This window comes from Ambystoma mexicanum, chromosome 3q, assembly GCF_040938575.1.
Source record: "Ambystoma mexicanum isolate Mex_15411 chromosome 3q, UKY_AmexF1_1, whole genome shotgun sequence".
Classification (NCBI taxonomy): Eukaryota; Metazoa; Chordata; class Amphibia; order Caudata; family Ambystomatidae; genus Ambystoma; species Ambystoma mexicanum.
In genome coordinates, this window is record NC_090926.1 from 372,687,393 (window position 1) to 372,700,544 (window position 13,152).

Sequence of the window (13,152 nt, forward strand, 5' to 3'; positions counted from 1 at the left end):
ACCAATTGGATTCGGCCAACAGGTCTATGTGCAGTGTCATGTTGCTTGCTGTTATAGTGCTTACACTGACAAAACCCCACTTGAAAGCACTGTGCATTAACAGAAGTCGGACGAGGGTGTAAAAAGAGAGAAAAGGAGAGAGCAGGAGACAGGGAAGGAGAAAGTGACAAAGAGGAGACATTTGATGTCACAGCGGATGTGCTGCACAAAGTGCAATGATGACATATATTTTTTTTATTTTATTGTGCATTTGTAAGGCGCTTGTTCATCAAGTAAATTCTGATTCAAAGCGCCCAGGCTTTGGCCTGCTGAGCTATTACACTATATGTTATTTCTCCTGTGGGTTAGCACAGTCTTCTAACAAGTGACTGTACACCTTCCTGAGTGGGCACCATCAAATAGAACAGGGTATTGGTTATTTTTCTCTCTTAGTACACGGCGTCTGAAACCTTTGGCACATGCTAACGCTGCTTGGAATTTCTCCCTAAATCAGTAAGTGTAATGCAGATGTGGGCCCCTTGCTGTCTGTGCATAGAGAGGCGTTGGGCCGCTGATGACGCAAAACAAACCAGAAGCACATGTCAGAGGTTGCTGTTGGCATTCGTGTTAAGAGAATTGCCTAGCAGTTCGGTGCTGGCCTGTGCCCCTGTTGGCCAGAACAGACGGCTGTGCAGATTGATATGTATCCACTGGTACGTTTGTAAGCTAATATGAGCTTGTAGACCTTCCCGTGTGGTCACCTTCTACTTTTGCAAAATCCTATAGTGGCCAGTTCACAGTCTGTATGGCTTTTGATTGGCTGAGGCCATCAGGAACCAACCACCAGGCTAATGTGTGCATATTTGTTAAAGTAACTGAGGTTATATGATGAGCTGCCCAGCAAGATCCATGGGCTAATCTGTGATCTTCTTTCTCTCCTCTGCTTTTACTCTGCAGGTGTGAGGAGGACATTTTAGGATGCCCAGAAACTCCCTGTTTGCACGGTGGCCACTGTGAACGCAGCATCGGGGATGTCCCTCCGCACTGTAACTGCACAGAGGGATACGCAGGCCCGTCCTGCGAAGTATGGGTGATGACGCCCCAGAACAGAAGTATCACCATGGTGACTGGTCCCAGGGAGATTGCTGAGATTGTGGCCGGGGTCCTGGGACTCATTATCCTAGTGGGAGCCCTTGTTCTTGGAAAGAAGCATCTCAGCCGCCGTAAGAAGAAGACCCACAAGCCTGTCTCCACTGAGGACCCTGATGTTATCCTGAAGAACGAGCTTTCAAAGAGCATTGGGATGGATACGCAGGGCGCTGGGCCAGAAATCGAACTGAACCTTCTGAGAACCGGCTCACAGAACAACCTAGACGCAGCCTGCTCTCGCAAGCAACCAGAGAACCCCGAATTCTCCACCTTCGGCCCAGCTAACACCCAGAAGGTCAGAGGGACTGTGGTGTGCAGTGTAGCCCCCAATCTCCCGCCCGCACCACCTTCCAGCTCCGATAACGAGTCCATTGTGAAGAGCACTTGGGAAGGCGAAGACTATGGTGAGTGATGCATGGCAGTCTCCCGAACCTTCCTTTTTCATCTATGCCGCCACATTGCCCTTGCCAGTCTGTATCCTGATGAGAGGTTGGCAACTGTTGCATTGGCTGCTGTGAACCATACCAGGCTGCATGGGCAGAGCCAGACTCAGCATTTTAATTTGTCTTGAAACACCTGCACTGTGGAGCAACCACAAATGAAATGATGGGTTGCTGTGAGTTGCAGGGGTATGACAACAGGTGGCATTTGTGTGGGCACACATAGGCCCAAATGGAGATTAAACACAGAAATGAGTAGATTTACCACTCTGTACATTTGCCAGGTATCAGTACCTTTTGCGACAGGTCACCCCAAAATCTTTCTTTTTCCGGATTGCCTCTGTACCTTTCATGTTCCTCCAGCTTCATCTCTGTGTTTGTCATTGTCTCACCTGTAACATTACCAGTTTCCGTCTCATCTGTACCTCTTTGGAGACCTACCTTTTCTGTATAGAGCAGTATAAAGTGCAACCACTGACTGACCAACTCACCTGCTTATATACCTCTCTCACGTCGATAACTAATACTGTCTTCCACTCACCTCGATATTCCTCCCTTTGCCAACATCCCTTCTTGTTTCACCCTCCCCTCTATCTTTCTCTCACCTCAATCTCTACCTCTGCCCTTCCCATGCCTCTTTTTCGACCTTTCTCACTCTGTCACACACATGTCTTTGCTCTTTGCTCATCTCTACCTTTCTCCTACCCTCTCCTTCATTTTTCTGTCCTTCACTCATCGTTATCTCTATCTGTCCCATTCTCTCACCCACATCTGTCCTTGTTCTTCATTCATGTTCAACTCTACCGTTTTCATACTACAACCCACATCTGTTAATGTTCTTCATTTCTCTCTACCTTTCTCAGACTCTCACCCACATCTGTGTTCTTCACTCATGCGTATCTCTACCTTTCTCATACTCATCCACAGCTGGCTTTGTTATTTGCTTATATCTACCTTTCTTATTCTCTCTTCTTCATCTGTCTTTGTTCTTCACTCATCTCTACCTTTCTTATACTCTCTCCCGCATCTCTCTTTGTTCTTCGCTCATGACTACCTTTCTCATACTCGCTCCCACATCTGTCTTTGCCCATCTCTACTTGTCTCATGACCCTACCCACATCTGTCTAAGTTCTTCACTCATGCTCATCTCTACCCATCTCATACTCTCACTCACATCTTTCTTTGTTCGTTGCACATCTCTACCTTTCCTATACTCTCAAGTGAATCTACCTTTGTTCTTCACTCATGCTCATCTCCACCTTTCTCATATTCTCTTCCACATCTGTCTTTGTTCTACGCTCATGATTATCTCTAACTTTCCCATTCTCTCTCCCACATCTGTCTTTGTTCTTGGCTCATGATTATCTCTAACATTCCCATACTCTCTCCCACATCTGTCTTTTTTCTTTGCTAATGATTATCTCTAACTTTCCCCTACTCTCTCCCAAATCTGTCTTTGTTCTTTACTTATGATTATCTCTAAGTTTCCCATACTCTCTCCCACATCTGTCTTTGTTCTTCACTCATGATTATCTCTAAGTTTCCCATACTCTCTCCCAAATCTGTCTTTGTTCTTTACTTATGATTATCTCTAAGTTTCCCATACTCTCTCCCACATCTGTCTTTGTTCTTCACTCATGATTATCTCTAAGTTTCCCATACTCTCTCCCATATCTGTCTTTGTTCTTCGCTCATTATTATCTCTAACTTTCCCATACTCTCTACCACATTTGTCTTTGTTCTTTGTTCAGCTCTACCTTTCACATACTCTGAACCGCATCTTTGTTCTTCACTCATGCTCATCTCCACCTTTCTCATATTCTCTGACGCATCCGTTTTTGCTCTTCGCTCATATCTACCGTATCTAGCTTTTCCATACTATGTTCCACATCTGCCTTTGTTCTACATTCATGCTCATCGCTACCTTTCTCATTCTTTCCCACATCTGTTTTTGTTCTTCGCTCATGACTATCACTAACTTTCCCATTCTCTCTCCCACATCTGTCTTTTTTCTTCCCGCCTGACTATCGCTAACTTACTCATACTCTCTCCCACATCTGTCGTTGTTCTTCGCTCATGATTATCTCTAACTTTCCCATACTCTACCACATCTGCCTTTGTTCTTCGCTCATGCATATCTCTTAACTTCCCATACTCTCAACCACATTTGTCTTTGTTCTTTGTTCAGCTGTACCTTTCTCAAACTCTCAACCACATATTTGTTTTTCACTCATGTGCATCTCTACCTTTCTCATATTCTCTGACACATCTATCCTTGCTCTTCGCTCATATCTACCCTTTTCATTCTATGTTCCGCATCTGCCATTGTTCTACACTCATTCTCATCTCTACCTTTCCCAAACTCTCTCCCACATCTGTTTTTGTTCTTCGCTAAAGTCCCTCTTACCCTTTTCATACTCTCACGCACATCTGTCTTTGTTCTTCACTCATGATTATCTCTAACCTTCCCCTACTCTCTCCCACATCTGTCTTTGTTCTTCTCTCATGATTATCTCTAACTTTCCCATACTCTCTACCACATCTGTCTTTGTTCTGTGTTCATCTCTACCTTTCTCACACTCTCAACCACATCAGTCTTTGTTCTTCACTCATGCTCATCTCCACCTTTCCCATTCTCTCGCCGCCATCTCTAGCTTGGTCCTTCTCACATCCCTCTCTCTAATAGCTCAGTTTCTGTCCCCTACCTCTGATTCTTTCTCCTTAATATCTACCTTTTAATTCTTTCACTGCTCCTCTGCTCTGTCTTCCTCTGCCCTTCTCCTTCACCCTCCCTTTCATCTTCTTTCTATCTCACATATTGTTCCTTTAACCTCTTAATTCCCACCTATTCTCCCCCTTATTTCGAACTCTATCATCCTTTCCCCCATCATTCAAAGTCCCCCATAATCAATGCCCATGTCAGTCTCTCACTCCATCACTACACCTGTCTCTTTTTTCAGTTCTCACTTGATCACCCTTTTTGTCTAGGCCTCTATCTCTGTTCCATAGTCCACCTTCTCCTCTCCATCGCTCCAAGAATACCTCAGCATTACCTTTCATCAGTTCATGCCTGTCATTTGCCCTCTCTCCTCCACCTTCCCTGTTCATTTATCCTGCATCTCTCTCACCTCTATATGTCTCCCAGATTCTGCTACCAGTCGCGCCCTAAACCACATGTCTCTTTTCCCTCCCAGCCCATCCTTTCTCACTCTCTCAATTCCTACTAGTTCCCCCTCACTCAGCTTTCATTCCTCATTTCCTTGTCTCTCAGCTTCCACCTGATTCTCATCTCTTTCCTTCTCAATTGCTACAGATTTCTCCACTTCTTTCTCTTTCTTTCTTCCTTACCCTCTTTCTGTTTTCCACCCTTTCTTTCCACTCTCCTTTGTCTATTTCTTTATTCCTTTGCACCTTTCTTTCTACCTTAAATTCTATATTTCATTTGTTTTCTTCCTTCCTCTCTACCTCTTCCGTTTCTCTTGCTCCAATTCCATCTCTTTTCTTTTCCTTTTTTCTTGCTCTTTCTTTCGCTCCCTGTTTTTCTCCCTGCCACTCCACCTCTCCTAGTTTTTCTCTTTTACTCTTGCTTTCTTTCCTTATTTGTTTCTTTCTAAATTCACAACTGCTCCTTTGACCACCCGTTGGTCGTCCCTGCATTATTTAGGACCTTCTGCCTGGAGGCCCACTGGGGTCCGAGTTAATGGGATAAAGAAAGAAAACACTTTTATCTGCCCATGGAAAATCCTAAGGGAACAGTAATGCCTGTCAAGTACGGAATTGGCCAAACAGATCTGAGATTGTCAAGCCTCTATAGCACATTCTACTCCTATCGTACTATGTATTTGTGGGCAAATGAAACCTTGAAAATTCTTCAGCCTCAGCTACCCAAAGGGTGGCATTTGGAACCTTGTTATTCCGAAGCAGGATTCGGATTCCCCAATCTAAATGTTGGCTGATCATCTGAAGTGTATGATGCCTGCTTGGATGGAATCTCAGCTTTGGTTAGGCCACAGCGGAGCCCAACTGTACAGTAATATGACTCTTCAGCTGTAAGAAGGGCTGCGACCCATAACCTTGATTTGTCGCTCTTCTGCTGGTACAATTGCATACCGTGGAGCAATGAACTCTAAGCCCTGTCGAGTGTCACTGTCTCTTCTTTGTCCCCCTACAAACACATGCAAAAGTTCAAGATCCAAAGTGATTTCATTTTACTCTCGCTGCAGAATGATTCGCTTAAGGCCCACAACCGAAGGGGATAATATACCGGAAAGGGCAGCAAAACCCGGGTGACGTTCAGAAGGTCTTTGAGGGAACGGCATTCGCTGGCTAATTCTGGCTTGAGGAAGATATCACACTGCGTTTTCTCAGGCCAGCTGAAAACATTCTGCCAAGAAGGAGTAGAAAAAAGAAAGTTAGTAACGCGTCCCATCCGGGCACCCATTGTCATGAGTATTCACTTTGTCATGGAAAGAATACTTCCTAGTTACCCACATGAGACTGAGTGTGGCACAGCTCTTTCCGGCCAGTGGAGAGCCGGGTGGTAGCTCACGGCATTGCTGGTAAGAGCGAGATGGCATTTTTCTCTGAAGGATCAAGGTAACGACTAGGGACCTGCTCTCTCGGCAGGAATGTTTTCCCCGTACACCAGAAAAGGGACTTTCTCTTGGCCCCACAACTTTAAGTGGAGTTGAATCAGAACTCCTCTCATGTCTTCATGTGTACAGTATTTAGCGGATGGATAACGGTAGCTGTTATGGTCCAGTAATGCCTTCGAGAAGTTTGGGGGACATATTCATCCTTGTAGGTTGGTTTCACGGTTTGTAAATATCACTTGTCCCTTAACTTGACCTTATGCCGGCCATATTATACCTGATACACATTATGTATTTGTCTATAATACTTAAAAAAAAAATAATTAACTAGTCTTCACAATGGTTGAAATCTTTAATTTAGGCGAAATCTCTGCAAACAATATACTCTAAAATTGGATACACAGTAAACCTATAGCGGGCAGTTCACCTTTTAGGGTACACATTGGATAGCATGTTGCACGGTGAGCTATGACCTGCTATGTTTTGATTATATAAAGTCATTCTCATGCTTAGAGTTCACTCGTGTTAATCAGCCAATTGATTACTCTCTCCTTGCCATTAGTTGAATTCCATATTGCGTGGCACTACCCGCGTAGCCCTTACCTTCACAGCCCTTGTTGTTCCAGCCCTCTGACCCACACACAGCTCAGGCAATGTGCCTCAACCGTGAATTGTAATAGCACTTGAAGATCTGCTCCTAGGACTTAAACACTGGACTCTCTCTGTGCACCTTATGCTGGCCGCTGAAACACCTGCTATTTGTACTGTACTACTTAGGATGTAAATGCACATTGACATTTTCTGTTCGACCTTAAGCATAGCTTCTTAGTAATTCTCTTCTTTGTTTTCCTCCCAGTGCATCCTGCGGAAACAACATACTGGCCGCCAAGTTATATACCTCCAGCACTTCATGAGTATCAACGTTACGAGATCACCCACCGCCCCTTGCCACCTCCTCCGCTCCCACCGCTGCCCAGGGACTCTGAGCATGTGGATCTCTATGGGGGCTTCCCCTTCCCGCTGGACCACACCAACAAGCGGGCACCGCTGCCCTCTCTATTCAGCAATAAGAACCTGGATGACCTGATGGTCCCCCGACCCCAGGATCCACCGCCTTCCCAGTGCCAGAACGAGTACACTGCCATCAGCTACTACCCTTTGCCCCTCATAGAGGGGGACCAGTATCAACTCAATCCTAGCCACAAGCGGGTCAGCATGCGCCTGAGTGTGGCCCAGCCATCTTATGCGGACGTCGAGGGGCCAGCCCAAACCATCAGAGCGCTCTCCTTGGTAGTACCGAACTATGAGGACTCGGACATGGTGGAGAGTGACTACGGGAGCTCCGAGGAAGTTATGTTCTGATCACGGAGTCAAGGACAGTACCTTCGGAATAAGGTAAACCTGGAGTCGAGGGTCAGCGGAAAGCCAAGTAGACCATAAATGACATGTATGGGCCGACTGTGTGTAACCACGCATTGCACCCTCAACCACCATCCTCGTTGACCTTCGAGGAGCCCTTCAGGGCATGACATTGGCGTCCTGGAGCTCTGTTCAGGGATTCCCCAGCACATTATCAAGCACAGGTGCCAGGGGAGACTGACTAGATGCCTAGAGATGCAAAGACAATGAGGCTGCCTTCTACTGATGGGACTGAACCCAACATGTCCTGGCTCTGGCATGTTGCTACAGTTGGCTTTCAGGTGCCATGGGAAACCTACTGTTGTGCGTGCCACATCTGAACCATGGCATTAGCATTGAACTGACATGTAACTGCCAAAGGATGTGGATGACTGAACCCAGACTTCGTGCCATATTAGTCAGAGCCAGTGTTATCCATGGAGCAGTTCCCACTAGCTGCCAGTAAACGTTGGGCACCTTCTGTGTATTGACTTGTATGTATATGTATTCTACATAAAGGCGAACACGAGTAACTGAAGGCTCCACCAGACCCCAGGTCTACTCTGGGTCCCTGCACAGGATGGCATGGGATCTCGGAGGCCTGGGCATGACTGAAAGACATTCTGCCCCCCAGATTGGGCTTCTGGTCGCTCTTCTACCGGGCTGGCCCTGGTACCTGGGCCCACCTCGGAAGGGGTTCCATCAGGAGAGTAGCATACGGATGGACGAGACTGTGCTGGGCCCGGGCAGAGGTGTGAAAAAGGGTAACCTTGCCAAGGGCCGATGCCTGCTACAATATCACAAATTAAGAGGAGGAAGAAAAGCACAGATTGCGGAAAGAGCAGATATGCATGAGGTCAAATGCACATTGTTAGTGTCTTATAACCAGAGAAGTGGAGTATTACACACACTGACTTTGAGTACTCCAAGGAGGATAAACTGACTGTGATTGCACTCAAGGGTATTGCACATGGAACATGATTGCACTCCAGGGCATTGTGCATTGACTGTCCCAAGGAGAGCACTCCAGTGTTGGCTGAGCTGACTTTCTAACTGTGAGAGAGCCTTGGAAACCCTTGAAAGCAATTTAGTGATGCACTGGCTGTCTAAGTGTGAGAGCGCTCCAGCGACAGACGTATTGAATGAGTAAGAACCAGAGCTCTCCACTGTAGAAGTACGGAATGAGTAACATTCAGGGTCTGCCAGCGAAAGCTACCATGCATGAGCATCAACATGAGTGCTACTGAATTCCGCTATTTCAAATGTTATCCGTATGACATTGTTAAACACTGAATGAATGACAGCCAGAGGGAGCCACATTGCCAAATACCATGACTGTAACAGTAAGGGTGATCGCGTGTTTACAGATCTGTACCATTAACATTTAGTCCACAGAATGCAATGGGAGACTTGCAGGACCTGAGTCTGTCCACAGGATTCAGTGGGAGCATTGGCAAAAGAGTATACTCAGCAATTCGCTTGACCAATTAATTAGCTTTTTTCAATCTGAGGTTAGAAAACAAGCAACCAATGGGTTTTTATCCAAGTGATTCTTTGGATAGAACACTCCTAGTAGCCCCTAACAGGAATGACAGAACAGCAACCCCCACCTTCCCGCTTCTCTTGGAACCCCCCCACACTCCGGGCAAACCGTTTCTCCCACTTGAGCCAGATATTAATTTCCTTTCCGATTCCATGACCCGGTGTAGGATCAGAATACCAAAATAAGTCCAAGCAAGACTCATAGTATTTTCAACAACTCCGGAAGCACCACAGGTGCCAGTGATACCCCAGATTCACATCTCTAGATGGTAATGGATGCTGAAAGCATACTGGACTCTCAAGCCTATTATTGTCTGCCACCATCTCAATGTACACTTTTTCACTGAACACCTCTAGGGGCCAGAGTCAATTATAGGGGGTTTCTGGGGTAAAGCACCTGGAGTGACAATACCTGAGCTTAAGACCCTGAGGGCATGATTACAAAGCCCTTTTCAATGGCGGTTTCCCATTCTAAAGTGTTTTTATAAATCAGGCCCTCAATCTATATCTTAATTTCTCGTACCCCCAGCCCGTACACTGGTCATGACAGCTCTTAAACACATCAATATGTGATCATGGTAATTCTTGGAAGTTGATCCCGACTAGATGGGGAATGCTGTTCCCCGCGATCTAAACTCATCCCTTATACGTACCCGGTAGGAAGCCTTCCACTTCCTCCTCTGGGGATTCACTTGGGCTCTTATCTGGAGAGGAGTCCTTATGAACTTTAGTTTGAGCAGGGGGCTAATCTGGATCCAGGTTAATGGGAATCCCAAATTATTCAACTTCAACATCATTAACATTTGGATTCTGAAGCAAAATTCGGAATGACCGACCAGAACTATGGAAGATCCATTGGAATTCCCGATGTCCTTTGCCAAAAGGTCAATAGATGGGCCTTGGAATTCTCACAAACCCAAATATCCCTAAAGCAGGTCAGGGCAACCCCTTGTGGAAAGGTCATGAGCCTGCCCTTCCTTCCATTCTTCCGTCCTTGTGCCCTGTAGTCCTCGATGTTGCTATCCAGTGGGTCTTCTACCCTAGACAGCCATTGGAAGCACTGCGGGAGCTGTTCATGTGTGTGTGTGTGTGTGTGTGTGTGTGTGTGCCCCTTCCGTCCTGCCGCCACCCGTTCACTGCCTCTCCATGGACGGCACATGCACCCATTTATTTAATACGGGGAACCTGTATTATCCTCGTGTGCTGTAAAGTATTGTTTCTCTATGAGAGCCTAAAGCATTTTTTCACGCAATAAAATAACATTTTTATTTTAACTGTGTCTAATGGGTCAGTGTGAATGGGAGTGGTGACAGTTCCAATGGGTTTCATAGACATTTGCTGCCTTGTGTTTTAATGTAAACCTATGCTCTGAAGAATGTATTGCAACTTGATGGCGAAGAATTCTCCAGTACAACATCCATTCCTGATTTTATTGTTGCAAACAGGCATGAAAGACTTGGTACATTGGCCACTGGTCTTCGGGAGAGCACGAGCGGCTCGAGTTGCAACAGTATAAGTAGAGTTCCCCAAAATGCACTCTTTTCACTTACTGATTTTAATCTGGTCAGGAAAGCACAGGCCTAAACTCACTGATGAAATTGGGGTTCAACAGTTGGGAATTCATTGTGCTCACTGAACACCATAACTATCTCTGGTAGCAGGATGGTACTTTTAAATGCAAAACCAAGTCCAACACTCGGTTTCTGGTAGCATCAGGTGACAGCGTATATCCCCGTCCCACAAAATGGTGCTCACGCATGCCAAACCATCAGCCTTTCAAAGGATTTTAGACAAAGCTTCTCTTGAAAATCTCTCGCTACATTAAGTTTGTTACGATTTATACATTACAGCTTCCCTTGGAACAACCTTTAACTTGGGGCGCACTTTAGTTTTGGCTATATGGTGTTGTTTGCGACACCTATAAGCCAAAAGTATTGCATTAGAGTAATGGCATATGAGAGACACACAGCTTGTATGTGTTACTTGGTCATTTGCTCACCCATTGACTGCCCATGGCCATGCTTATCCCTAAGACTATTCCCACCCAGTTGTTGCCTCTCCTGCAAAAAAACACCTCCTAATGGGAACTCTCTGAGATTGCTTTAATCAAGCCTTACGATCAAACTTTACACTCCAAGTGCCTGAAGTTCCTGCCAGTGTTTTTTCAAAGCAGTCTTCTGAAGGTTAATGAATTAATTAAAGTTTTAAACCACTACTGGTGTAATAAAAATGTCTTAAGAACTCTGCATGTCCTTCGCTTAAGTCCTGTTAAAAACAAGCTTTGGCAAAGCCAACGATTTTTGCTTCTGTGCAAGTATTAGGCATTTGTCAGGTACTGCTACTTGATGCCCATGTACTCGCATCTTTTTGCACCTGCTACCACCAATGGCCAGTTAATACCACTACGGCTGTGCCTGGCAAGTGCCTTACCCATGCCTACACAAAAAAACGCCCAAACTGTTGGCATTGCCATTGCTTGTTTTTAGGGGTTTCTCGTCTTCTTGCACATCTCTGTCTATTGTGATCACATGACATATTAACTTGCATCATGCGGATCACATGACTATGTAAGCGTTCCATTCTATGGTTCACTGCAAGCCCACATGACATAATTTCCACACTTTGATGGGCGAAAAGCCTTGCTCTGGTGCAACATGCTCCATATCCCTGTACAAGGTGTAGCCTCGATCTGGGAATCACCTGTTTCCTAAACCATTCTGCCTTATAGTGTAACTATTTAGGTGCTTCCTCATTCTCATAGGTTCTCAATTCGCAAACGCACAGCATTATGGTCTGTACCTCTTCTGTGGGCCAACCAAGGCCATAAGCTTTAGCGCAAGGTTGTCCAACATACGGCCCACAGGCCACAATGCGGCCCTCCGAGTCATTTCATGTGGCCTGCGAGGCCGAACAGACAAACAAAGGAAATCCCCAAAAATATTTTAATTTATTTGCAGGCCACGGCCAAGTTTATTTATTTATTTATTTGTTTGATGTTCGTCGGGTCCGCGGACCCGACAAACATCAAACAAATAAATAAATGAACCGGACTGTGCATGGCAGAGCACTGTTACTGCCTCTGGTGCCCCCGGAAAGGGGACACCAGAGGCAGTTACAGGCCCGGTGCATTTTTTTGTTAATGCATGTTTGTCGGGTCCGTAGACCCGAATTCTGGGCCGTGGCAGGGGACTGTTACTGCCTCTGGTGCCCACTTGCCTGCAAGGGGGCACCAGAGGCAGTTACAGGTCGGCCCATGTTTAGACTTTGTCAACTTTGCACCAGACCTGCAGATGAACTTAACTGGTCTGCTGTTAAATCTCAGTTACCAGTTTAATGATATCCACTACACTACAGAATAATTACTCATTTTAATATAGACAATATGATAGCTCAGAGGGTTGAGCGCTCACTGCTGCAATGTGTGTGTGATCTGCATGTTCGAATCCCTGCAAGGCCATCTTAGCCTTTCATCCTTCTTCGGTTGATAAATGAGTACCAACACAGGTTGGGTGATATTGTATGCATATTTGTCCGATAAAAAAGAGCTTTAATGAAAGTGCTATAATATAACATATTATCATTTGGCCTTGGACGTCTGCTGCCACTCATAGTAATTTGACAATAGGGATCTATACACACAGATATTAATGAAACATATGGTGATCCATTCTTGAATGAAATGTGTTCAATGTTTGTTGGGTCCTTGTACCAGAGTAATTTTATTTTTGGGCCATGGCGGAGGACTGTTACTGCCTCTGGTGCCCCCTGGACCAATCACCTATGGTAGCAGACATACAGGCTGCAATGGATCTAGTTGAAGCTCACTAATTGTGCCCCCTGCTCCTCATGAACCCCCATAGTTGGTCAATCTAGTGGTGTCATCAGGAATCAAACCTAGAAGGGGCACAAAGGGGGCCAAAGGCAAAAGTAGGGGACATGGTCAACATAGATACAGAATATTTACTTGGCAACACTGGTCAAAACTATTAGGCAGCATCAATCATGCTTTGTACAGGACAATGCTGGCCTAAATTGGGAACAACCAGCATAGA

At 45.6% G+C, this 13,152-nt stretch overlaps 1 protein-coding gene across 1 annotated transcript in view; it reads left to right on the top strand.

The window, feature by feature from the left end:
- Positions 1–10,374, top strand: part of FAT2 (FAT atypical cadherin 2) — a 262,307-nt gene extending 251,933 nt beyond the window's left edge. The window contains exons 23-24 of the mRNA XM_069654000.1: positions 937–1,532; positions 7,017–10,374. Of these exons, the coding sequence (XP_069510101.1) occupies positions 937–1,532; positions 7,017–7,522 (1,102 nt within the window). The 3' untranslated portion in view covers positions 7,523–10,374. The remainder of the gene's footprint in view (positions 1–936; positions 1,533–7,016) is intronic.
- Positions 10,375–13,152: the final 2,778 nt, after the last annotated feature.